General features: G+C 42.3%; 1 protein-coding gene across 5 annotated transcripts in view; it reads left to right on the forward strand.

Moving 5' to 3' along the window:
• nectin1b (nectin cell adhesion molecule 1b) overlaps positions 1-27595 on the forward strand; it is a 282024-nt gene that overhangs the window by 98250 nt on the left and 156179 nt on the right. For 3 of the 5 annotated variants that reach the window (XM_070543218.1, XM_070543214.1, XM_070543216.1), the window contains exon 5: positions 513-664. In XM_070543218.1, coding sequence (XP_070399319.1) covers positions 513-664 — 152 coding nt within the window. Of the gene's footprint in view, positions 1-512; positions 665-13976; positions 14293-20103; positions 26483-27595 lie in introns of those variants that run through there. The other 2 variants (XM_070543217.1, XM_070543215.1) reach the window with 2 other exon arrangements.

The following is a 27595-nucleotide window of genomic DNA, read 5'->3' on the forward strand; positions in this document are numbered from 1 at the left end:
GGAACCATACAGATAAACACCTCACGCAGGAGCGGTGGGCTGCACCTTATCCACGTCAGTGCGGCGTTTTGCTAGATTCCGTGTTTATCGCTTGATCGGCTGCCTCTCCTGACAGCTCCCTTGAGAGTTGAGTTCAGCCATGTGAGCCCTGCTATAGATGAGGAAGGAGCCCCTCCACCCTCACCCCCACCACCCCCACCTGTTTTGTATTCCTCCTGCTGAAACGGCCTGTCCTCACGCATCAGTTATATCTTACCTGTTTGGGCCTGTTGGGATTCCCTGTCCTCATAATTTTGCTTGGACTTGATGGATGACAGCTGAAATATGGTGCTGTCAAATATTCTGGGTATTTATCTCACCCCCACACGCAGGGTTGTTTTGCACCAGAGACTGTATTTTTTATGTGTTTTGAATTGCCTTTGCAGCATTTGGGAGTTTAAATTTTTCCTGTGGTCTGGAGTTATTCTGCCTCTTTATGTGGTCTACATTATTGCCTCTCTTTCTCTCCACAGCCTGAACGGCTCCCTTCCCAGTAATGTGGAGATCAAGAACAACACCCTGTTCTTCAAGGGGCCGGTGACCTACGACCTGGCGGGTACCTACGTGTGTGACGCCACCAACGGCATCGGGACGCGCACCGGCATCGTGGACGTCAACATCACAGGTAGGTGCACTCCGCTTGTCGCTTCCGCTCTTTTTTTCCTTTGGCAACTCCGGCATGGTTTCATCATTACAGTACCCCCTCTCCACTGACCAGATGATTGCAGCAAATCACCTGTGTGTTTTCAATACGGAGGCCTGTTATTTGTTCCCAAGTAGAGAAACAAAATCCGCTCATTGTTCGAGCACCAGAGCTCCCCGCCTGCTCTCATCCAGCCTCGTTGCACATCCAAGCACACGTGTGGGAGCAAACTAACGCAGATCTATTATCTGCGCCTAAAATAACATCAAGGAAATTGGGGGTTTGAGGTGAGGGTACTGTATTGATCATAGTTTGCTCACATCACGCTCCCATTTCTCCAAACAGCCCATGCCTCTGCTGCAGTTGAGCTTTCAGCTCCTTCTTTGTCTTTTGTATTTCTGGGAAAACAAAATGCTGAACAAAACTCCTTCAGTCTCCCACATAATTGCTGGCACACATGTGCTGTGGTTCCCAGCGGTCCCAATCCATACGGGACCGTACGGCGCACTCAGAGCCCCCGCTGGATCATTACACAGATCTTGCTTTACGTTTAGGAAGATCTTCCTGTGATTGGTAGCAGCTGTGTGTGTGTGTGCGCGCGGTACTGGGAGACCGTCTCAGTTTTGTTCTGGTTGAACTGGAAAAACTCGCAAACCCCTCCTTTTTTCTCTTCAAGCTGCTTTTTCTCTGGGAATCTGGCGTGTTCTAACTTGCATCGCTTTGCATGCCGACTCGTGTCTCATGCTTGTTGTGCAGCGAACAGCTGCTCCATACAGTATCATTTGTTTCTGTTTCCTCTCCTTCTTTCTACCGTTTCTTTGTGTAAAGACGAAAAAAAGCTGCTCCAGGATGTGACGACAGTACGTGCAATCAGAAATAGGCGAGCTAGCGGTGCGGTGATAGAAATCTCAAAGCAGCTGAAACAAGGTTTAGACGTAATCTTGTGTCAGGAAATCACCGTGCACAGGCGCGTATTGTCTAAGCGTGCTCCAAAGGATGAGCTGTTTGGCATAAAGCGCTGTACCTCTTATGATAAAACAAAGCAAAGGCACCAAAGTCATTTTCCATTCCTGCTTTTTCATTGATCGCTTAAATTAACAAACCACTACACACTTGTCCCGGTAGTCTGTTTGTTTATTCTCATCATTCGTCTGCATAATTTCTTTGTGTGAGCCAAATCAACAATGCGTGGGTACACGACTTAAGTGTTTGTCTTCATACGAGACACAAAAATATAAGAGTTTTTGTTTGTTTTTAGTTTTCGATGCTGTTTAAAGGCTTGCAGATTGTTCAGCTGCAGGTAATAGGATTTTTTTTGCTTTTGAAGCTGTACAATCGCTCCTGGTTCGTCGTCGTAGGGTGTTGCTCTGACTACAAATGTGTATTTTTCTGATAAATACTTTCTGCTTTTACACATCAAACAATTAGAAGTCATACAACTGCACATTAAAGAGTCTTTAGTGTGATTTTAGAACTTTCCCAGTGAGATTCAAAGTCCAAAACATAAAGTCATTCCTTCCTGCTGGAGACATTGCTCCAGAGCTGCCTGGAACTACAAGGCTTTTCCTCCTGGACTTGATTTAACTGTGAAGAATATTTGCATAATTCCTGCTCTGCAGCTTGTGTGGAACTCCAGGGAACGGAGAAAAATAGCCACTGCATCACAGACCACAGATTTTAGGACTAGTACCTTAACAAATCAGATTAGATAGTGTATTATTGGTGTGTGCTCTTAAAGGCAAAGTTCACAGAGAAACTGTTTTTTTACTTGTTTTTTTTTTAATATGATGAATCACTCAGAGTTTAATATGCAGGCTGAATGTGAAAATAGTCTCCTACATTTCTTTCTTGCACTGGCCGTTGATTAAAAAATAGACGGAAATATGCTCGGATTAGAAAAGCCAGTCAGATCTATGTCACACAGAAAATTTGCATTCATAACTCACCCATCCTGGCTCGCTATGACAAGGAAGGCTGTTGTTTTAGCCTCCGTTAGCATTAGCAAATCCACAATATGGACGAACTCCTTCAGGCTTGTGTTGTTTGTGAAGCTAAAACATCAACGTTACAAAGCAAATAGAGTCAATGGTAGAGTCAAGTTGCTGTTAGCCAATCAGAGGCGAGATGTCTGTATATCAGGAAATGAGTCTGCCTTGTTCAGCTCTCCTCTGCTGTGGCTCACTTCTAGTAACAAGACCATAAGCACAGAGATCGACTCACAACGTTAATTTATACTAGGGACCACTGCAAATGTGTTGGAAAAGAGGCGTGAACTTGGTCTTTAAAGAAACCGGTTTATAACCTGAAAGAAATCATGTGTTTTTGTGCACCGTTAGCTTACAAGATTCCCTAAAATAAAGTAGATGTATGTAATCTTGGTACAACTATTAATATCCTAGAATGGCGCTTTAGTGGTGGCCTTTTCTGGTTTTAGTTCTGCTCTGTCTTCCTTTTTATGCTCCTGAGGAGAGTTGTCTTTATTCTCAGTCAGCATTGAGTCTGTGTTGCTTTTTACCATCTATGATAGTCAGGCATGCCAGAAAGAAAATGTACTTTTACATGCAGGAGCAGCTCACTGAGCTTTCCAAAGCCCAAGTGATAGAAGAAACACAATGCCAAACTCCCCAAAAAGTTGGCCAGGAAGCTCAACAGATGCAGGTCAGAAGCAGAATGAAGACAGAGCCTGTAGATAGAGACGCGAGAGAATAAGGAGAAGGGACTGCAGCGCTTGTTAACAACAGATGGTTTGATCCTGGAATTATTTCTGATCAGTAGTGTTTCTTCATCTCATGTATTCAGCTGCTGGCGGGGAATTTCTGTCTCCTGTCATTTGGGACAACTGAGAAATTACCAAGAATTTGTTGAATTTCCTTCTAAATATTCTCTGTTAATCAATAAATGACTTCTAGGAGTTTCTGATCATATCGTCTGATATTGGTATAGAAATGTATTATCAGAAATGATCAGTATTGGTTTTTACTCTTTTAATGATGCAACTCTTACCATGAACACATTGCGTAATGGGAGCGGTAGTGCTGGGACGGACAGGATGGCCGGTGTTTACTTTTTTTGTATATTTCTCAGAAATTTCATGTATTTCGACTAAGAAATGACCAGAAAACCTACCGGTACTCTCCGTACCCTAGGTAAAACGTCCCGGTACGTTGAGAGGGGAAAATGAGAAGTTCTGGTACTACATACCATTTTCTACCAGCCCGCTTAAGGCATCAAACTCTTCAGCTACTTCTCGTCTTACTCGAAAAATCTAAACACGACAGATCCGAGGCTTAGTTTTTAAGATATTTTTGTTTGTTTAAAAAAACTCACCAGAATTAGTTGTTGTGTTTTGCACAGATAGTATTTAAAGTTTAAGTGCAATTGATAGGAGATGTATGATGTTAGTTACCTAAAAAGATTTTGTTTGTCTTTCTTTTATCATAAACTTTGGTATCGGTTTATTTCAGCATTGGAAATTAAGAGTTAGACCAAAACGGTATATTAGATATCGGTAAAAAAGCTGATGTCGAACATCCATTTATGAATAATAAAGCTTCATTCAGGTCAATATAATTCGACATTAGAGCAAAGTGTTTTTTTTTCCTGCTTCACAGTTTGATAGCACTGAAAGAGCTCCGTCCCTGATGTCTGGAGTTGCATTCATACTAAAAAAAAACAACCTGAATATTAATATCACAGAGCACCTGGTCGTCAAAACAAGCTGCAAGTGTTCCATAATGTTACACGGCAGAAGTACTGAATTTCCCAAAGGGGGGGACCATACGAGCCTTAAAAGCATGTTGCCGGTTCCCATGGCAACAGTGTCAAGTGAAAGGGAGAACAGGCAGTCTCACCTCCTCCTGAAGCGCAGTTCAGACGCTCGGCTCCAACGAGGCGCTCCGTCAGATTTCACAGCAGCTTATAAAATGTCTGCAGCTCATCCGAAACATTAAACAGTTTCTAGAGCGTTTGATTGGAACAGTTTTTTGTGTCTTCTACAGGAGCAACACAAACATGTTCCGGTATTCCTGCGATGCTTGCTTCTTGCTGATGATGTGGAATATCAGTGTGTCTTAACGTGCATTTTGCCAACACTCGGATTCACATTTAAAGATGTTTCATTTACCCTCCGGATGGTGGGCATGAATAAAAAGCTGTTAGAGGTGAACTTGGGGGTGGCCGCCGCCTTTCTCGCTACAGTTCTGAAGTGCTCTGTGCAGTCTTGACTTTGGCTCTGCATAATGAAGGTTTAAAGAATATGCTGATGCTTCATTAACTTCAGAGAGCATCGTTGCGTCCCCCAGCAGCTTCAGAGAGGCTTAGCTTAAACCTGGAAGGTGATGGCTGCTCTTCAAGGCTGCATCCTTCAGCTTAACTAATACTTCGTAAATTATCTCAGTAAAGGAAGGAGGTGACAAGGCGATAGCTTCAACCCATTTGTTCAGTGATTGGCTGGGATAAACCGGAGGGAAACATGTAAAGAAACATTTTTGCATCGTATGATTTGAAGCCTCACCAAAGAGTTCATAACAGAGCCCGTAACTCTTAAAATGGCATTCAGGAACTCAGTCAGCTCTTTATAGCATTGGTGTTCATAGTTATAAAGTTAAGGTCCCATTGGTCGCCATCACGCTGGTGAAACCATCTCGGCATGTTCCCATCCCCATAGAGGGGAGCAGTGAGCTGCAGCAGTGGCTGCACTCGGGAACTGTTTGGTAGTTTAACCCCCAAATCCAACCCCATAAAGCTGAGTGTCAAGCAGGGAGGCATTGGGTCCCATTTTTAAAGCATTTGGTATGACCCGACCGGGATTTGAACTCGGCCCCAGTCCTGGGGAAGACGCTTCACCACTAGGCCACTGAGAAGGTTTTCGATTTGCGCTAATGCGGCGTTACTGTCTTCATTGTGTCTGGATTTGAGGCGTAAAGCTCTTTGTTTTGGTTTTTCGAATGACACGAGTAATAAACAGCACACCTGTCGGTAAGCGAGCCCTGCCACCTGTCTCAATATAATATGCCCTCGACAACTTATTCGTTTGATTGAAAAGCAATTCTCTCACCATGGAACGCACCACTGATGGAGCACTTAAGGAAAGCGGATTTTAATCAAGCTCCTCAGTTTTTGCAGAAAGATTTGTGGATGCCACATAAGTCACCGCGGCACATTCAGGGCCACAGAGCACCTTGTTTCAATTAGTTTGGGGATAGTTTGTCTGCAGTTGAGACGGCATCAGAGTTTGTGAGTCACATGGGCGTAAACAGCTTTCCTCCAAGGACGAGGGCTCTGCAGATATGGCGTCGCTTGTCAGAGTCTAATGAACCACTCCCAGGGTTTAATCAATGCCCACGTTCAGGAAAAGAGGTGGAAGCGGGATTCTGAGTGGGAGACAGAAGTGAGGGAGGGAGAGGATCTGATGGTCTTCCTAGTAAATGCCTTGCTCATTTACATGCAGTTCAGAAATCTCCTGGGAGAAAGTTTGACAGGTCGTCAGATATGATTAATCAGCTTATTACCACTGGGCATCAGAGGCCGTGTTAAAAAGTAAAGACAATTAAACTACCTCACAATGGAAGTTATTTTTGAGGAGTCCTTCTCGGCAGCTTTTAGGTGTCTAATAGGAATGTCACTCAGTCGGTCCGGTGGTGGTGAAAGCCACAGGAAGAGAGCTGAATGGAGCGGTTAAACCTCAAAGATCCTCCCCAGCTTAAGGGAGCAGAATCAGTCTTTCATTAGGATAATCAGCTTTCCACCATCACGCTCTGTTTTGGTGTTCAAACAAATCAATGCCGCCATCTTAAATTTCTTCCCAGCCCATAAAACAGACGTGATGAATGGCCGTTTTGTTAGGATGGCCTTACAATTATGTGATTATCACCCCTGAGAAGGAGATGTGTGGTTTTATTCTTGGCTCTTAGCAGCATAGTGACGTGTGGGAAAACGTTTTCTCATGTATACTCTTGACTACTTTTGTTTACTTTAAGATGTTTTCTCCCAAACTAAAAGGTTGATCCTTCTGGGTTCTGGGCTGAACTATTTAAAAGTGATCCTTTTTTCCGGCTGTATTAGTGGGATCAGCTGTGGAGAGCGATATTAGATCTGTTAGGGGTCAAATCGTACAAGAAGCCTTTGGAGATTCCGCTTATGGCTCAACGCGCTAACCTTCATGCTTCTTTGTCAGAGTCGAGCGGCGTTGGCGAGCGAGATGCAGTCAGTTTTGCTACAGGGCTTTACCACCCGGGTTAAACTGGATGGAGCGAGAGCGTTCTCTTCAATTTAGCAACAAACCGTGAGGACGGATCCTCCCGTAAGCTCGAGCTATCGCTGCCAACATCTGTTCACGCTTGCCCGAACAAGCAATAACTGGCTCCAGTTTGAGAAAATCAACTTACGAGTAAGAGGTGGAAAAGAGTCACGTGTTGAAAATGAGACAAACAGAGCAGACAGTGCAGGAGAAATATAAATAAACAGATCCACGTGACTGAGAAAGATGCTCCAGTGAGTCTGATTTGGGGGATTTTAGTGGAGTAGGGAAAGTGGATGCCATAAATAAGCTGTGAGGCAGGCAGCATCTGGGAATGGAGCTGAGGCAGAGGTGGAACAGAGGGCAAAAAGCCTGTTTACATGCTTTTACGTAACAACTTCTGAGGGCTGTCACCCTCTCTATCTTCTAATTCCTTCCATTCAGTCACGTGAAGGCAGGAAGACCGTGATGAGGGTGTAGGTGATGTTCCTTCAAAACTGTTTGGGTTTTTGGTTTGATTCTGTTTATTAATCAGGTATTTTATCAGTTAGAAATGCAAATGTGGGAATGTAATTATTTGGAATTTGATGAATATCAAAGGTAGTGCCACCTGCTACCGGTCAGCACTGTGGCATCATCGGTACAGTGGCGTGCTTTGAGTTCATAGTGTGTGTAATGTTGTCTTTTTTTTATTGAATTTTTTTTTTTGATTTTCCATATTGAGCAGATCCAACAAATTAAACAATCAGACTTACAAAAAAAAATGATGCCACCCTAAGGCACTTAGACACTACTTTCTTTCTTTCTTTTGTTTTTGTTTCTGGACTTTGTGTCTCTTAATAAAGTTTGATGATGATGATGATGATGATGAAAATGAGGTCAATGTGAAGAGAAGTAACGGTTTCTTTAATGGTATAATGATTCAGAATGTGTGCTACAGCGACAGCAGTAGAGCACCTTTGGGTAGGTCAAAGTGGCATCAAGAGCATGCTCAGCGCTGATTTTAATTATTTAGCAGAGGGTGTTCATTTAACATGGCATTATAATTGCCCTAGAATCCTATTACTGGATGCTTAACATGGAATTAATTGCAAAGTAGCAATCAGATATTTAACATTTACTAATCATCAGACAGACTGTGCATGCAAAAGTATATTTAATGGCATTTTTCATAGAGCTGCACTGATACTGATACAGGTGTGGTAAACACTGCCGAGATACTACACAACCGATATTGACCACACGGGCCCTGCCGTGGTTTAGTGTTAAATGGACAACTGATATATATATATATATATATATATATATATATATATATATATATATATATATATATATATATATATGTGTGTGTGTGTGTGTGTGTGTGTGAGAGAGAGAGAGAGAGAGAGAGAGAGAGAGAGAGAGAGAGAGAGAGAGAGAGAGAGAGAGAGAGAGAGAGAGAGAGAGAGAGAGAGAGAGAGAGAGAGAGAGAGAGAGAGAGAGAGAGAGAGAGAGAGAGAGAGAGAGAGAGAGAGAGAGAGAGAGAGAGAGAGAGAGAGAGAGAGAGAGAGAGAGAGAGAGAGAGAGAGAGAGAGAGAGAGAGAGAGAGAGAGAGAGAGAGAGAGATGTGTCGGACCAATGTGCTGCTGCCTCGTGTAAGATATTCTTCTGAGTGATTCTGTAAGCTCTAGAAAAGCCCCTGGAAGGGTAGTTCTGTAAAAGTATAATTTTCAAAAGAAGTGAGAATTTCCCCACAAAATGGAACAATTTCCAAGGAGTGTAATTGCATTCATTAGTACTCGTATCGATACTCAGCATTGGCATCTACACAAAGTTAAGTACTTGTATTCATACTCGGTTTGAATTGATCTGATATTGGTGCATCTCTAATTTTCCAATGAAAAATATAAATTTAATGCTTGTTTTCTCAAAGAAAAAATGCCAACAATGACCAAGTAGTTACAGATCAGATCTGACACTGAAACTAAACAGCTTTTCACCCAAAACAATCTTAAAGTAAGGTTTTATCAGGTAATGCTTGGATTTTATATTGTCAGATTGATGTGTATACTGATTTATATACTCTAGAACATATACTGATGTAGTTCCATTTATTTATTTGAAATAGTTTAGAAAAGCTTGTTTTATTTGGTCCATAACTGCCTGTTGTTACATGGCTTAGACAGCAGTATATATGCTTCAGACTCCCAAATCATAACTCAAAATATATAATCCATGAGATCCCCTGTTCATTTATACTTTTTTCCCCTTATTTTTGAACATTTCACACTTGTAAATACCACTAATGCAACAAGATAAGATATGATGGGATGGAAATGATCTGAAAGCCATGAATTCTCCAGAAACATACTCTGTCTCATTTAAACACAGAGGGGTTTGTTGGATAAGATCTGCTAAACATCTCTATTAGACATGGTGCGCTGGTTACACTGAGAGCAGAACCCGTCAAAAATGATAAAGGCTTGTTTTACCAATGTTTTTGGTCTTTGGACCTTTTCCTCAGCGATCGACCGCTGGTTGTCTCAAAGATGATGCCTCCTTTGGTGGAAAACAAGTTCCATTTAGCAAGAGATCAGTTATGTGATTAAAAAGAACTCAGGAGCTGAAAGTGCGAGCAAAATACCCCCTACTAGTGTAAACACAACTCGCTGTGAAGTTCATGGGGTTTCATTTGTCATCTATGGATCACACAGAGATTTTACTGGTACGGCTTTGTTAGAATTAGGTGGCGAATTTATCAGAGTCACTTTCAGTCGAATTGCCTGAAATTCACCTTTTAAAGCCTTTATTCCTTTCTGCCGTCGTAACTCCATTTACGACCTCTGTGTTCATTTTTATCATCTTTAAACAGGCACCGTGGTCTCCCTTTAACTACGGTGTGATTCTTCTTTCTGGGGTGATGGTGCACCCATCACTGCGTGTGATTAAACTTGCACCACTGCAACAAGAACATCCTTGAATAAAGCAAGCGACGCACCATATATTACTGACATGAAACAGCGGTGATTCTCCTTGCAGCCGTGCATCTCCTTCTCTTCTCTGACAAAGACAAGAGACATTATGATGTCGGCTTTGCGAAGGCTCCCCTTGCAATGTGAAAGCTGTTTGTGTTAGCCTGTCATCTGCCTCAGTCTGTGTTCTATACCATATTGTGCCTTTCGCCTTCTCACATCGCCACCTGCATTATTCATAGATCCAAAGGCCACGTGTGTGCATCTTGTTTATTATTAGACTTTCATTTCGAGTGGAAACACATTGTGTGAAATCGTTGTCTTGGTCTCCTCTCCCCCCGGTGTGTTTCTCTTCACCTTTGAACTTTCTGCTCTGACATCTACAGTCTGAAAGCGTTAGCATCTAAAGCACGATGAACTGACTTCCTCTCCCTCCACATCGTCACTACGGGTAGGCAGGGAGGGGGTCGCTTCCATTTCAGTTCTTGCCAAAATCACACCTCATTATCCCAATGAGACATTAGGATGAGCTCCTCTGTTGCTCACACAGCATAGGCCGCCCCATAAAGCCCCTGCTGTTGTTCAGTGCCAAGGAAAGCACTGAGGGAGAAGACATTGGGCTGCAAACCATTTTACGTAAAATGGAGGAGCGAGGTGCTCTCTTTTTTGTCAGGAAACCTTTATTTTTCACAATTTGAAGAAGAGATAACCTGACTGGAGAGTGAACATGCAGATGTCACCGGTGAGAGCAGAGCAGCTGAGATCGAAGCGATTTATCTTAACATTTGTTTCTGCGTGGCTTGCTGTTTCTGCTCTCTGGAGGATAGGAGAGGGATGTGGCAGACAGATGGAGCAAGGAGGGGATTGGCTGATCCTTTTCGCCCAACTCACCTCTTTTACCCTCCTCCTCCTCCGCCCTGCCGTCCAGCCGTGTGCTGTTGGATCTGTCACGCCTCCCAGAGAGCCTGATGAAATAGGTCACATGCTATCCCTGGGTCTGACCACTGGCTCCAGAGTTGCAACTGCTGCTGCAGATTCTGTGTGGTGACTCACTAATTACATTCAGAGATCCAAAATAATAACAGGAAGCCCAAAAAAAAAGAAAGAACTGGAGAATGAAAACGCTGAGAGCAGGATAGCGCGGTAAACAAACAGCGTAGCGACCTCTTCAAGCTTAATAAATCCCAACATGCAGATTTGTTTACTTCATGCCTGCTGACCCAATAACGGCCTTTCCGTTTAGTGCTAAAGCCACATGCAGGTCACTAATACATAGTGAGGCGCTTTTAATAATGCTACTTTATGAGCAAACATGTACTTAAGAGAACCTTGGTGTTAAGATGCTGGTGTAAATATTCATTGCTCATTAAAAGTGCATTTAAAGTGATTACAACAGCCCCAGTAGCACTACGTGATTATCTCCAAGAGCATAAAACAGAATGAAGCATGTCCAGTCTTAATGTGGCATATCTGTCCTAATACACCGTCTTTGTTGGGAATTTATTCATACTGTATATCTCCACTGATATACTACATAGCATGGAGGGTAACTAACATGGTAACAGAAAGGCTAAAGCGTTAGTGGATTTATTAAAACCAAAACAAATGCATGGTTTTTAAAAGATTGTTGGTGCACCAGAATATTTATTTTGTCTTGGTGAGTTGATGCATTTAAACCAAACTTTAATGTAGCATTGTGAGTGCAGAACACTGGCTGGTTAGCTGGCCTGATAGCTTTGGTAGATTATTGAACCCAGAATGGAACTGGAAAAGGACGATAGAGAGAAATGTCTTAAAGATCCATCAGAATAATCTTTGCAGTTTGGAATTTGCTTAGATTATAAAAAATAATAAATATATATATATATGTGTGTGTGTGTGTGTGTGTGTGTGTGTGTGTGTGTGTGTATCATACAATGACTAAAAGTCTAAAGGTCTGCTGCTGGTTGTTGCCATACAGTAGCATGGGTTCTCTGAAGAACACATACTGTAATACTAACTGGAGAATCAATACTTGTTGGATTTGAAGGGCCACTGTGGGGGAAATCATGCAATTTCCATCATTTAACGAAGTTGATGATGAAGAATCAATACATTAATGTTAGCAGAGCGACGTGTGACACGTGGGTGGAAACATTATTATCTGTTCCTACAGATTAGGGTTAGCCGGAACATAAGGACATGCATGTACCGTATTTAGGATCCTGCTTCATTTGAAATATCTGTTTTTTGGGGCAAAGTCAACCTAGACTACCAGGTCAGAATAAGCTTTGCAGCGACCGAGTCTCCTTGCACTAATAACTCATACATTTCTCACATAAATGTGAAAACCGTGTTTACTGCTGATCACTCTTAATTTCCCTATTCAGCAAAAATCCAAATGAAAGTTAATAACTCACCATCACTCATTTCACATTTCTGTATCTCAAACACATTCGGTTAAAGAGACCCTATGCAACCGTTTTTTAATTGTTAAATCATTTTATTGAGCCAGTATGTGCTAAAATGACCCTTTACAGCATGAGCATTCAACCTGGAGGGCCGGTATCCAGCACATGTCAGTGGTTTCTCAGCTCCAACACACTTGATTCAGTGGTTGAATCACCTGTGCAGCAACTCAACAAGCTCTGCAGAAGCCTGTTAATTACCTGCTGATTGAAATCAGGTGTGTTGAAACAGAGTTAAAACCCTCCAGACCCAGAATCGAACACCCCTGCTTTACAGGGCCCAACCATTATCGACCACTGTGGCCAGACTGTTCCACTTGCAGCTTCAGAGTGTCAGTCTTGGACTTAGAAAAAAATGTAGCTTACACACGTAGCGTTGCAGTCTTCCTCCAGCTTGTTTTAGATCATAAACACAGCTGATTTGTTTAATTTAGTTATGAGCCACACCTGTAGACACTAAGGAAGGCTGGGGAGACATTTCAGCTGTTAGATTAAGGTGCTAAAAAGACGAACGCACAGCGAGGACATGGGTTTTGCTTTTGGTCTTACTAAATAGACACTAGGGGGTGCTACAACAAGTCAAATCTGCCTAGTCTCCTTTTAAAAAGCAAGTCACCACAAAATCTACTTTTTTGTTAGTAAACTGTATAAATGAGCTTCTATTAGTCCAGACATGTGTAGTCACTATTTTGGCATTTCACCGCCACACAGACAGTTCAGCCTAAAACTATCAGTGTGGCGCCCTCCTCAGGTTAAAACTCTGCACTACATTGACTTAGAATCAGCCATTGCTATTGGCCAAACAGTGCAGTCTGTCATTCGCTACCCTCTCAGTCCACCAAGCGATGTCTTCTTGCGGTGCTTAAAGTGTTGGAGGGTGACGTACTCTTTAAAACATTAGGTGAATTAACACAGAAGCAACAAGACAGCAATGCTTACTTTCTTTTATTATCATCAGAAACAAAGCCTGCATAGGTTTAATAGTGTAGATGACTGGATGTTCTGTTTGGGGTCTGTATATCTGGTTCTTTGTGTCTGGGAAACGTTTGGAGTTGAGAAAGGTGTGGGTGTTTTTGGTGTTGCTGTTCTTGATGCATTTCAATGCAACCTGTGCTCTGCAGCTATGGAGAATGCAGTCTCACCAGAGTATGACTCTTTTTGTTACATGTTGAGTTTATGGCATTGACTTTTTTTCCCCGTGAATCTGAAAAGGTTCAACTTAAAATACACCAGCAAAGATTCCATTCTTACCAGTTTAACTGCAAAATTTCATCTTCACAACTTCATCAACAGAATTTCAACATAAACATTTCAGCTGTAAATGTTCCTGGTGACCCAAGCCAAAGCAATCGTAACTCGATCGAGTCGAGTTGATCACGTGACACCGGCGAGGTGCCGACTCGATCGCTCTACCGTTGCTTTGGCTTGGGTCACCAGGAGGTCACATCATTTAGTGTTGAAATTTTTATGTTGAAATTCTGTTGATGATTTTTTAGGATGACATTTTTATCGGTACTTAAATACATAATGTCATTGAATAAAAAATAAATGTCTTAAATGGAATGTCTAAAAACCGCCATGAGACTGTGTTTCTTCCAGCTGAAGCTGTCCATCAGTAGTTTGCCATGATAACAGAGGTGTGTGTGTGTGTGTAGAGGTGAACCAGGAGAGAGCAAGAGCGGGAACACAAATCAAGGACACTAAAGAGGGTAAGCATCTGTTGTTCAGCGTTTTTTTCTTCTAACTTGTGATTTTCAGTGAAATGATAAGAAACGAGCTAAAGACACGATAAGAGCTGGAACAAGTGACTCGTTCTTTTCTTGAGTAGAACGTCACAATATCTATGATCATGAGCTCATCCTTGGATCTCTGCGGCATGGCCAAGAGAAGCAGATCTTCCAAATGTGAAAAGGCGATAATCCCAGGATCTCGCAAAATGAACTCGTGTTCCCAGCTGGACTCGGTAGAACCCAGATCCAGTAGAAAGAACCGTTTTCATGGCACTAAACCTTTCCGTTTTATTTTCTCCTTGCTGTTTACAAGTAGCCACAGAGGGATGATGTGTTTTTATGCTTCTGCAGTGTGGAAAGTCAAAAGCAGTGTGTAGCTAAATATTCAATAGCTGAACACTTATACTTGTAGAAAAACAAATTGATGTTAAGCGATGCAGCAATAACGCGTTTGATCAAACCATCCGGCTCAAATCAGCAGTAAAGCTTTGAGAATAAAACTTTTTATGAGTCGTTTCAGCTGAGAGCAGCTGAACGCATTTTTTTATTCCTCACAAAGCAGCAGTCCTGCAAGTCGCTTCAGGTTTGCCCACATCTGCCTCAGATGATGTCACCAGGGGGTTTGAAGGAAGCTGCACGGCTTTATTTCCTCTCCCGTGTTCATTATCCATTGGCCTTTGAAAGGAGATTCAATTTGATTTTCCCTCTCTAAAGGTTTTAGTGTTGCTGCTGGTATTTACCGATCATGAGTAGGGTTAGAGTGTTAGTGATAGCAACAAAAAGAGAAAGGCAAACAGAAAGGTGTGAACTGAGAGAGTGGAGGAAGGGATTGCTTCAGCTGCGACTCCCCTAAAAGTGTGTTTAATTCTTGTCAGTGATGAGCTTTTATTCGTCGTGGCAGAATTACATTTCCATAACTTCACATCCACCGGCGAATTCAGACAGGGGAGTAATGAGGATCTCTGGAACCACTAAATGAACGTGCCTGCTCTGATTGTCCCCGTCCTCGTTCCCTCATTACGCCATTCTTTATTTTGCCGTTGTCTCTCGCCAACGTTTCAAAGGCTCCGTCTTTATTTCCTCCTCGTCGCCACTCCCAAACGTCCCCCTCTGATGTCTTTTCGCCCTCTTGTTGCCTGATGCTTGTTCCTCGATTACTCATATTAGCACGCCACTCCCTGCTCTGCACTTTGAAATCCTCTCTCATTTTCCCATCCTGTCATAACCTTGTTTAAAGGATTGTTGCTAAGTCTCCGGAATGTTAGTCTCTGTCGTGTACGGACATGACCGGTGCACACCTCGATACCTGTGAGACAGGGTTGGGAAATGAAGGCTGCTCCTTCCGAATCTTTGAGCGTGTGCTGCTCCTGCTGTTTGTTCTGTGCCGTGTCTTCCAGTGAAGCCCTCTGTTCGGTTTCTCCCTTCAAAAGCCACTAATCATCTCCACCGTTTTTATTCATCATTCTTTACTGATTGGCTCTGCACTTTGTTTATCGTTCATCTCTTTTAAAGCCCGTTTCACACGAAGTCCATAGATGACAGGCTCTCATCCTCTTGTAAAGGAAATAGATTTTGTCTGTGAAATGTTTGGACGTAGTAAATCATCCGCTCGATCATGTCGGATGTAGCATGGTTGATCCTAAACGGCGTGGTTGTGGTACGTGAAATAGTGGGAGCATTTCCTTTATTCATAACCTCCATATAGCCGTCATGCCTGTGGATTGAATTATGGCCTTTCACGGCGCATGCATCCTACTATTAATCTCGGCAGCGTGTTCGAGGCGTTGTAAGTCAGAGTTAGGCCTCTATCTGCATGTTTCCACTGCGGCGCTAATAGACTCTTCCTTTTGTTGGCTTGAGCAGCATCAGAGCTTCTGTTGTGATTCCGAGGTCGTTCTTATCTGCCTGTTGGCAGGTGTTCCCGGTAGCGAAGGCGTCCCTACTCCCTCCTCCCTACCTCCATATCCCATTTCAAATGTAGTTTTGTAAAATTATTGTTTCCAAAATATGATTAAGTTGCGCCACAGCCGCTGCCATTTTACAACTACTATGTGAGCGAATGTGACAGACAGGGCTGCTCTGCTTGAGATATATTTATATATTTTTTGCTATCTTGATGTGTGCAAGGCCAGTGAAGTGACCTTGTGGAGGGATGAAAGCAGAGCAGAAGTAGGCAAGATAAAATACCAAGAGAAGGCCAAAACACTTTTTTTTTTTTTTGCTGTGAAATAAAAGGCAGTGTTCCTGCGCCGCACTAAGAGGATCTGATGAGCGTTGCCCAGTGGTTTACTGCTCCCCTCTTTTCTAAAGTACCTCAATTACAGCTCACTGGAGCCATCTGAATAAAACACCCTCGATAGCTTGTACCTTTTTGTTTTTGACAGGACCAGTTCTAAGGCTTCTTCTGTGGTAACGCCGAGAACACACCTGAATATTTAGAGCTGCTTTCATATCTGCACTTTGTAGGAAAACTGTCACCATTGGGTTTTTGATGCTCATGTTCCTAAAGTGTGCGTATTTCCCTGGCGATAGAGGGCAGTACATACCTAAATCGCTGCAAGCAAACAGTATTTTTGTGTTCGAGTAAAGCCCTACCAACGGAAGGCCATTAGGGTCAAAAAACCTGGAATTGCAACTTCTAGCAAAATGACAAGCACATTAGACTCCCTTTCATCACTGACGACGAGCGAAGAGGTATATGTATAAAATATTTATAAAGAGCAACATATGTGTGACCCCTTGTTACGAATCAGTAAATGCATTTTGTCCTTACGGGCTCCCGTAGTAGGACATACCTAGATTTCCGCTTCCATTTATTTTTAGACCCAATTTTTATGGTATATGTTACAAAGCCGCCAATATTTTTCAGTAACTGGGCATCACTTAATACATTTTCAACAATATTCCAATGAATATGTCCAGAGATTAACGGTAAAACAACACATTGTCATTTTAATGGTGTGGAACAACGAAAAACCATTTTTAATGATTATTTTTCAGAATTTTTCATGCAGCCCGAACATGAAAATGGTCTCCTACACCTATCTCCTGCACTGACTTCAGATAGAAAATAAATGGTGAAACTCTAGGATGTGACCATCCTGACAGATCAGAAAAGCACTTTTCTGCCAGCGTTTTTCAGCATTTTCACAGTTTTTTTAAAGATTCACAGAACATTGCGCTCAATGATGATGTCAATGCCAAAACTAACAAAACAAAGAGGAGCCTCACCTCTTACATCAAGAAGAATCTGCGCGTTATCCGTTCTTTCATAATACGTTGTCGAATTGTGATCGGCAGAAGCTTTTCCCATTCGTGCCTCGCTTTTTTACAGCAGCAGCTCAAACCGATCTCCTAACACATGGATTTTCTGCTTCCTGATCACGTGACGTGTGACGTACGTGGATGAAGATCGGCTTTAGAGCTGGGATGTTTGTTCTCACAGTGCGGGGGCTCTTTCCGACGCCCACCCAGTAAAAAAATGCAAATGACGACATTAGTCATCTTTTATATTTAATGGTTGGATTTAAAATGATCACTATAGTCATCATTGGCAGTGAACGAGTTAACATTCATGGACTCACTCATCTTGACTCCCAACAAGGAAGGTTGTTGTTGGTTTAGCATCCAGAAAACATCAGAGAACGACTTGGCTAGTAGAAGCTAACCATTAGCATTAGCAATTCCACCACATGGCAGAAGGTCCTGCAGGCTTGTGTTATTTGTAGAGGTAAAGTATCAGTGTTGTAGATCAGTGGTAGAGTCATGTTGTTGTTGTCCAATCAGAGGCGAGATATCCAAATACCAGGAAATAAGACTAAAAAACCTGCTGTCTGAAGCTCAGCTGTGATGTGGATAACTTCTAATTTCTGTTTCTATTGATTAAACAAGTGTTCCACACCTTTAACTGCAGGTGTCAAGAATGGCATCACTCAGTTATTTATAGAGATATAGGTGATAGAGGGCATCTTCGAAGGTTCAGAGTATCACCTCTCACTGCTGCTTTTTTGCACTTTAACAGGCCGCCCTTTTGTCTTTCACCTCTTTAAACGGTAGTAAAAGTGGCATCTTTGCAGCCACGGCTGTGTAGAGGGAAAGTATCTTCTTGATTGAGATTGAAGCGAGGATTTCTGAGAGCCTAAACAGGTCGTAGCAGAGGAGGGCAGCAATGGCAAGTGAAGAGGATTACCGCTGAATGTTTTCCCTTTTTTTTCTCTTTCAATCATCTGGATTTTCGCTCCTCTTTGGACTTGGATGCGTTCTCTAGCAGGGGTGACCTGGCTCTGCTCTCCCATTGATGTGTGTAATGAAGGCCTGTGTCTGAATAATCCCATTAGGTGGTCAGATTAAAACCTGAGCTGATATTTGAGACCGTGCCTGGCACCGCTTTAGAAAATGGAGAGCTTTGCAGTCGACGCTAGGAGAAAGGCAGCGGCTGGCTGTGTTTGGGAGGTCCCTCCTTTGGACTGATGGAGTGTCATTGTAATTACAGCAGGGAGGAAGGCTTCAGTAGCTTCTTAACTTCGCTCAGTGCCATCCTTTTATACCAGAATTAGGCTCTGGGATTCACCACTTCTCCTTAGAAGCCATTTTTATCAAGTGAAACCAATTTATTCCAGCTCCTCAGGTTGATCATTTGCTAAGAGTTTCTTCTTATGTAAGGATTTTTGCTCAGTAGCTGCACAGGGCCGATTATTATAAACAGTTTTGTTCGGTGATGATGGGGAATAAATGAGCTTCTTTATTATCATCCCCGCTTAAGGCAACGCTGAAAAGAGGTGCAAATCAGGCGCCATCATGTTGTTTGTTAACGGATTGACTTCCGGACCCTTTCAGCACTCGTGTTTATCAGATCCAGATGAACATATGGGCAGTGTTAAGATCCATCCCAGTTGCATTTTGATGTCTCATAATGGGCTGGCAATAAAGCAGTAGATATCAAAGTGAGACAAAAGCTGTAATCGCATCAAAAACGGTAAATCTTTAATTATTTTTATCTCTGACTTTTTCTTCTTGAATCGGTAAACGAGACCCTGGTTTCCCCCTTCACGAAGCAAAAGATCCCACTCTGTTTTTGTACTAGATGTAGTTGTTTTATCTCTTCTTCATAAATAAATTTAAACACACCTCACCATTGAAGGTTTACCCAAGCTGTCAACACTTTGGTCACAAGTCTGGTTGCTGGAGGGAACTTTGCAGAGTTTATGTTGTTGATGCAGGCATGCAGTAAGCAGCATCTAAACAAGCTCACTGTCTGCTCTTGTGTGTTTCCTGATTTACTGCTTAACCGTTCTATTATTCTCGTACTCGCAAAACGAGATCCTAGCAGTCTGACTGGTTATTTTCTGGACTGGGCTCTCAGTCATATTAGTTTCTGTCTAAATTAGCAGACGTTCATGTGAGATTCTTTAAAAAAACAAGCCTCTACTTTGCTCTTTTAAACATATGCTACCATGCCAACGTGCTGCTCTGCTGCCCGAACGGTCGAGTTTCATGTTAATCTGCTCTCACGATGCATTTTGTCTGTTTACGCTTGGCTGCTGATAATCATCCCCGATGGTGCTCGCTCATTTCATTTCCACAACACTAATGATGAAGATGTGCTGTATTTTATGCTGGACCGTGCTACGTTCAGTCATTAAATGTGCTTTCTGAAATGATTAACAGAAAATTTGACATTCTTCTGCTTTCTGATGAACCGTTTTCATTTTCCATCACCTTCTGAGCTGATGCGTTAACAGTTTGATGCATGCTGATAAACCTTCACCTGTATGTCTCTATTCGGTCGGCTCTGATTGTGCCGTGGTGGACTGCCTGTCATGTCGTCGTGTGAGACTGCATGCAGTGGCTGAAAACACCAAGTGCTCTTGAGGGATTGGGTGGGGTTTGTCATGGGAGTAGGGGGTGGTGAGGTCCTTCCTTTCCCCTTTGCTTTTCCGTCCTTGTCTCCCTTACATCATCTTTCCTTTAAAAAAAAAAGCACCTGCACAAATGCACCTCCTTCCCACCAGAGCACTGACACAGTCCCTTCCATCTGTCTTTTCCTACCTAGAATTCCCTGCCACCCTACCAACTGGCATCGCAACCCCCCGACCGGGTCCACACACCACAGGTGCTGCCATCGGGGGCGCCGTGGGGGGAGTTGTCCTGTTGGCCGTGGCGGCAGTACTGCTCTTTGTTTTTCTACACCGCCGCCAACGCACCTTCAAGGGAGACTACAGCACGAAGAAGCACGTGTTTGGGAACGGGTACAGCAAGGCCGGCGGCCTGCCGAACCATCCCCCCATCCCCAAGAACCTGCAGTACCAGGAAGATTCGGACGACGAAAAGAAACCCGCCCAGATCGGCCACACCGCAGGGTTTGAGGCGAGCGAGCGCAATTTTGACGCCGAATCGGAGGACTTGAAGAGACCGTACTTCACCGTGGACGAAGGGGAGAGCCGAGAATACGACGAGCGGACTCTGGCTTTCCAATATGACCCAGAACCTGAAATAGCCGATGATATGATCTCTCAAACTGATGGTTCTGTCATTTCTAAGAAAGAGTGGTATGTGTAGGGGCATGCAACAACCAACCAACCTTTTGTCCCCACCCCCTCCTCACCTGCATTTAACTTTACCCCCCACCTCCATCCTACATGTCAAACTACACCATCATACAGCCCCTTTCCCCCTCACTCCCCTCACATTAGACCCCATCCAATAATCCCACTTAGAAAGGCAAGGGTCTATTTAAGAAAATCCACATCAGCATTGGGAAACGTTCCATCAGTGAACGGAAAAAATACAAACCAAGGTATGTACATTGACTCTATGTGGCTCCGAGGCCAGAACGGTGATTGGTTAATACTGGTGTTTTCTTCTTTTTGTGTATTTTTGTTTATGTTATAAATGTATTAAATGTATAAAAAAAAAAAAAAAATAACAGGAAAGCAGGTTGAGGGTTTGCTGAGCACATTTGTGAAAGTCCTACACTGGATGTATGGTTTGTTTTTCGTTTCTATCAGCATTGCAGTTTTGTCTTTTTATAACCTCTTTTCCATTTGACCTTTAAGTGAGCAGAGTGTTAAGTGTCTGGCGTTGTTACAGGTGGAGTATTTGAAGTCTTTGGTCAAATGTTTCAGAATAAAAAAAAAAACGAAGCTGTACATACCAGCGCCGTATATCTCTGTTCTCCAAAGACGATGCATATTTCCTGGCCCCTTGTGTTTATGTGCATTATTTGTTTTCTCACTAAAAGGGTGTCAGTGTACTGAGCCATATAAACATGGCAGTGGCAAATACGAGTTTTTTTTTCCTTTTACAAAAACCTGTTAAAGCAGTTGCCCTTATCAGTGATTCGGAATAGCAGGGGAGAGAAGGGCTGAACTTGTCGTAAACAACAATTTCAACTTTTCAGTGGTGCATCACAATTATGTCCATGAGACATTCGGTGAGTCTCACAGGAAGCTCTCTAATAATGCGCTGAAATGTCATGATTGTCTCTCGACTTGAACAGTTTGACCTGTGTGCACACGCTGGAAATATTACCACTATAATGAAACGTCTGGGGTATTTTTGTGTGTTGAGCTGTCATGATTACGTTTTGTTCCTAACCCCCCCCCCCCACCCCCACACCCCCCCCCCCCACACACACACACACTTTTTTATTTTTTATCAAACGGATGTCCGTGAAAAGTGTCTGAGGAATTTCCCAATAATGACTCTTCTTCTACAGTTGTGACTGTTTACTGAAGAACTGGCTCACATCAGCTGCTTTCTCCTTATGAGTCATCCGTGGACAGAAAGGACTCGAATGAGAGGGAAATGTCAACTGATGCTTGTATTTACGCCAACAGGAAATACTTTAACAAGTAAAGGGAATTGAAAAGGCACTGGTGGCCATGCCGCATATTAAGTAAGTGGCGCAAATAAGTCAACCGATGCTTTTATTATACTTTCTTTTATTGTTTTCTACTTTCTAAATGAATTTTATTTGCTTTTCTGGTGATTTTTAAAAAAAAGAAATAATGCCATTTCTTTATTGGGATCTGGATCTGCATACACGGACACGACGGCCATGTCTGCAGGTGTTATGTTTTTTAAATTGTCAGTAAAAGGTGCCAGTGGATGCTAGTACAGCAGCAGACCGCAAAATGTATTTGCTTCCAATAAAAAAAAGGCTCAATGTGAAAAATCTGAGATAAGAGAAGCATTTTAGTAAATCTGTGGATGTAAACAACATATCTGACTGGCTCTGAACAATATAAAAACTGTATTAAGCCTTATTTTATGCATGTTTCGTGTGTGGGAGTGGAAGTGCATTTGTTAATTTTTTTTTCATTCAATTCCAGTGTGTGTATCTTCATCTGCAGCTTAAAAGGTGACACTTTTTTTGTCGCCGGTACTGACAGAGATCCGAGTTTCGGTACGCAGCGACAATTCTGCAGTCAACACAGAAAATATGTGTATAAATATATATGTTAAATAATAATGATGAAAAAAACACATTTGGGGGAACAGATCTCACAAATGTGAATGTTTTACAGTCCATGCTTGTCTATTGTATGCTTTTAGGTGAGCATGTTAATCATGAGCCTCAGAATATATTGTATAATAAACACAATTTAGCATCTAAACACGGGGGTGAAAAAATCTAATTCAACGTCCGTAGAACTGAGTTTAGCTCTGTTCCATGTCATCTTTCTGTGGCCTTTTTTTCCGCTGTACTGTAATTCAAGTCAAGAAGAACCTAATTGATGGCGGGGACTCTGCTTTCATTGGACAAAAAGAACTTCAGGCCTGGAATATACTTGCTTTTATCGACTCATACGTGTGTTTAAAATGGCTGCCTTGCGTAACTTGCCTTGATTTGAAGTGTTGCTTGTGCGTGTCCCTGCAAATGAATGCGCCGTGACTTGTATGTCACAACTCATATATTGCATGCTGCAATATAAGAGTCACCAGTAGGTGGAGTTGACAAACGAGAGAGACACACTCGCCATGATCACTCCGTCTCTGGTTTAGAGGTTCTGTCGTGTTCTCAGAAGTAACAAGTTACTGATATCTTCCACTGATGCAATGTTTGGGTTGCACCCACAAACCTGGGACTCTTATCTAACTGGTCTGATTTCTCTACTGTACCACCTAGTGGAAAGCTCCAGTACTACATGTAGTGCAGTAGCACGTGTGAACAAAGACACGGCTTGCTGCCTGCATCAACGCGAGGTTAAAAAGCAAGTCTATTCCAGGCCTTACCCCTTCTTTCCACTGCACATGAAAGCGGGGTGAAACATACTACGCGGCAAGTAGCTGCCGTTATAGCAGATGAGTTCCTTTCCACCGGCAGCAAATTATGACGTTTTGGACGCTTCCCAGAAGGAAAGGGACAATATAATTGAGTTTTGAGTCTATTTCTTAATGCACTACGCTTCAAAAACACGTCAAACTCCACAGTTTAGATCACGCCAGACAGGAAGTCAATCACAAAAGCAATGTAAAACATCCCAAAACTTTCCAAATAAACATCACATTCAGGTAAACATACCGTAAATCCTCTAATATTGGCCTGTATTCAATTAACGGCCGGGCATCATAGTTTGGCCGGTGCCGGAGTCGGCGGAGGTGAATAATGGCCGGTTTTTTATTGTGGCTGGGTGGAATGTGGTAACAAGCAAGTACGGGGGGTGGTTGTGTCATCTGTCTCACTTTTGATTTGCCAGTGAAAGACCGTGAGGGTAACTTTAACCGCGGAGACGAAGAGGAGGCGAAAATTTGATATCAAGTTCAAAGAGAACGTGCTGATTATGCTGCAGAACACTGGGGAGCAGTAGCAGGGGTTGTATGAACTAGTCGACTTTACTATAGTGACTTTTTATGCCTGTCATCGACTAGTTGCTGTCACGTGACAATGACCGGCAAGATGCAGCCCTCGGAAAAGACAGCAGCCTGCTGTCAGCAGGTGACAAGCTCCTGCGCGTCGGGAGGGGCAACGCGCTGTGCCAGAGCGTCGGTACTGACACGCGATCGTTCATGTCAGCTCATTTCCTTTAATGTTTTCTGTCTTTTATTTGCACCTGATGCGTTTCGCTGCTGTGGAGCGGGGCGCATCACCTTGTCCTCCGACGCACCGATCACTGATGCGGCCGCCAAGCAGCGAGCACTCCGCTGTTTTTGCGGTCGGTAGATTTGCGTCCTGAGCACGGCCACGGTAACATTATCAAATTAGGTGTCGCCACCTCAAAAACGGATTTAACACGCGATCGTTTATGTCGGCTCATTTCCTTTAATGTTTTCTGTCTTTTATTTGCGCCTGATGCGTTTCGCTGTGGAGCGGTGCGCATCACCTTGTCCACCGGTAACGCACCGATCACTGATGCGGCCGCCAAGCAGCGAGCACTCCGCTGTTTTTGCGGTCGGTAGATCTCTTAGAACTGCAGTTCAAAGGTAACTCATGAGGTGAATATATATGAACCCAGGTAGCAGTTTTTCTTTAGGATTGAGAGGAGATGCAGGAAGATAATAAACTGGCAGGACAGAAAAATAGTCAAATAAAAACAAGTTAGTTTTTGTACCTGTGGTTGCAACAAACAGACACCATTGAGGTAATCAGAAGTGAGGAACAGAAAATGAAATAATTATTTTAATGTTTAGAGCAGCAGGAACTCCGAGAGGCTGCAGGCGCATCAGTGAGTTTGCGGCCGCTGCACAGGGGGAGGGGGGGGAGGGCTGAAGCAGAAACTACCGTTGTTAAAAGAAATGTGTTTAACTTTGAAAATGTGGGCGCAATTTTAATTGTCAAAAACTCCAGCGAACCATAAGTTCATTTTGCTCAAATAGAAATTGAGGCCTGCTTCTAATTCTGGCTCTCCTTCCAATAAAGGCCTGGAGCTTGATGAGCTTGAGTCAAATACAGGCCTGGGCCTGTATTAGAGGATTTACGGTACATCATTTCCTGTAAAAAACCCCGTAGCTGATGTAAACGGAACAGAAAATAAACCGCAGACTTTTTTTTGATATGCGTAGCTGTCTTTCACCTTGCTAATTATTGTGTACTTCTGAATTTGCGCGTGGTGTTGCTATTCTCCCGTGATTTTGTTATCTTTTGGGATCAGCTGTGTGGAACGCTTTCGCTCCCGTTTCGTGTCAGAATTGTTCCCAGTTGGGAATGAGCGCGTGGGCAAAACGCTACTATTACGTTACGTCACCGCTTTCACGGCCGGTGGAGAGAAGGGGTTAGAGTTTTGTAATCTATACTTCACAGGCAGAGGGGACTGCTTTGTTAGAATTTTCCAATTTCAGATTGTTTGCACCACAACATCACTGACACAAAAGCACGGATTAATCTTTTGTTTTCTTGCATTCTGTGCCTATCAGAGTAGGGAGGCATTAGGTAGTCTGAGCAGTCACTTCCCCATCATTCCAGTTGTTCATGCCCCGAATAGCTAAATAAACAGAGCTGAATATAAACAGGCAGCAAACCCAGTGAAATTTCAGACAGTTGTTTACATGCAGTGCGTTTTGAGTTAGCGTAGTCCATCCCTGCTCCAGCACTTTATTAACACCGCGTCTACACTTCATGGTTAAATCAAATTAAAAGCTGCATTTGTTACTGTTCAAACAAATGATGGCTAAATGTTGACGCAGCACTCGATATTGAGGGGTTTAGGTCATAAAGAGATCTAATTTCTACAAATTAGTCACACATTGCTGACTTTCTTAAGCACAACAGTCGAAACAGTAATCCAATGAATTTAACATGTACATCTAAATTAATCAACATTACCCTCATTTGAAAGCACAAACACAAGGTTTTATTTGACAATTTTGCCACAATCGTTATGAAACCACTGCCATGTTTGCTTCTTAATCATGGTGCAAGAGAGAGCGAGAGAGAAAGAAAAAGCATTTCAGTTTCGGGTCAACATTGCCTTCATAATGCTGGGGTTTTATCATTTTTTAAATTTTATTTTATAAAATGTGAGTGTAACTTTGTTCCATCCTAATTTACGTTTTGTATCCAGTATGTTCAACATTCCACTGTAAATATTGTACATAAGGATGAGATTATAGTGTGGGTTTTATTTCGGGGCATCTGTGTTGGGAGGCTGTCGTGTAAAATACACCTTATTTTGTCTGCAAACATGGAGACTCGATGATGGATAGATGAAGCTCGCTTCGTTTTCCAAAGTCACACCAGAAAAGGCTCCCTGGTTCATTTTCAACATGCCGATAGTGACTTTTACTGTCGTACACGGGTGTGACGATGACGGTGTTATTGAACGAAACTCTAAAATGAGAAACTGTTTTTGTATGCAGCCATGTGAATGTATATTTCTGAGGGTGTTACACATGTAAAAAAAATTGAAAAAAAAATCTTGTTCAATTGTGATGACCCAGTAAAGTAACTTGTATTTGTTTTAAGCATTAAATCAGTTCTATAGTCAACAACAGTCTGTCCCAGTTCACTGATTGGATACATGTTTGTTATATGATTGAATATGATTCATTACTAATCTCTGTGTACTGAATTTAGTAATTGCAACTGTTGCCCGGTCAATTTAATCTACCATGTATGGTTGTCTAAATCCTGTATCTCATTGGGCTGTGACTGTTGCAAAACAATTGCAAGAAAACGTACACATTTTTATCTTGAATCACCCTGAATCCATGCTTACGATCTTTCTACATATGTCAAGCTTCAAATAAATTCTGACACTTTTTGCCACAATCGTGCAAATATTCTTTTCACCACATTTTAGTCATGAGGTGTTCTAACCTCTGGTTTTACTTTGACCTAGCTATTATGGATTTGTAGGACATCATAAACATAAAAAATACCTTGTTTCAAAATGTTTACAAGATTTAATCAGATAATTTAATCTCAAATTATATAAAGGATTAAAAAGGTATAAATGAAAGAGTCTGAGTTAAACAGGGTAAAAGATTACAATGCAAAAAGTCCCCATGAGGACACAGAGTCTCAGGAGGTTAATTCAGTCATATTTATTTATTTTCTGTTGTCATTTTATTTAAGTAGATGAAATTTCCAGCAACATTTAGTATAAGGAGTTAACAGCTGCTCTAATTGATCAAAGCAACTTTATTTATCAACACAGTTTAGATCAAATACATTTAACCACTCAACTAATACCACTATTTTAAGCTCTCATTGGTTTATTTATTTAGAGTCAGGGTTTGGGGGTTAGGGTTAGCACTTCAAGCGGTTCTGGTGTTCCTTTTCACACCGTGGAATTCATATCAGAACCTTCTAAGCCCTTTATCTGTTCAGTATTTTCACCTAGATCTCAAATTTTATTGTTGTTTCTAATCAGTCACCCCAGGATAATCATGCTAATATTTGACCAGCCCCACCCCTTCCAAAAGTCTTAAAGTTGTACATGATTATTTATTTATTTAAACATAATTTTATATGGAGGAATAACCACTTGAGATGAAACATCTCGTTTTCGAGTGGGTCCTCCTTTACAACAAAAAGAAGAAAAAAGTTAAGAGCAAGACAGCAGAGCAAAAATCTAAATCAAAACATTACAACAATCATTTAC

Source organism: Nothobranchius furzeri, chromosome 13, assembly GCF_043380555.1.
Source record: "Nothobranchius furzeri strain GRZ-AD chromosome 13, NfurGRZ-RIMD1, whole genome shotgun sequence".
NCBI classification, from domain to species: Eukaryota; Metazoa; Chordata; class Actinopteri; order Cyprinodontiformes; family Nothobranchiidae; genus Nothobranchius; species Nothobranchius furzeri.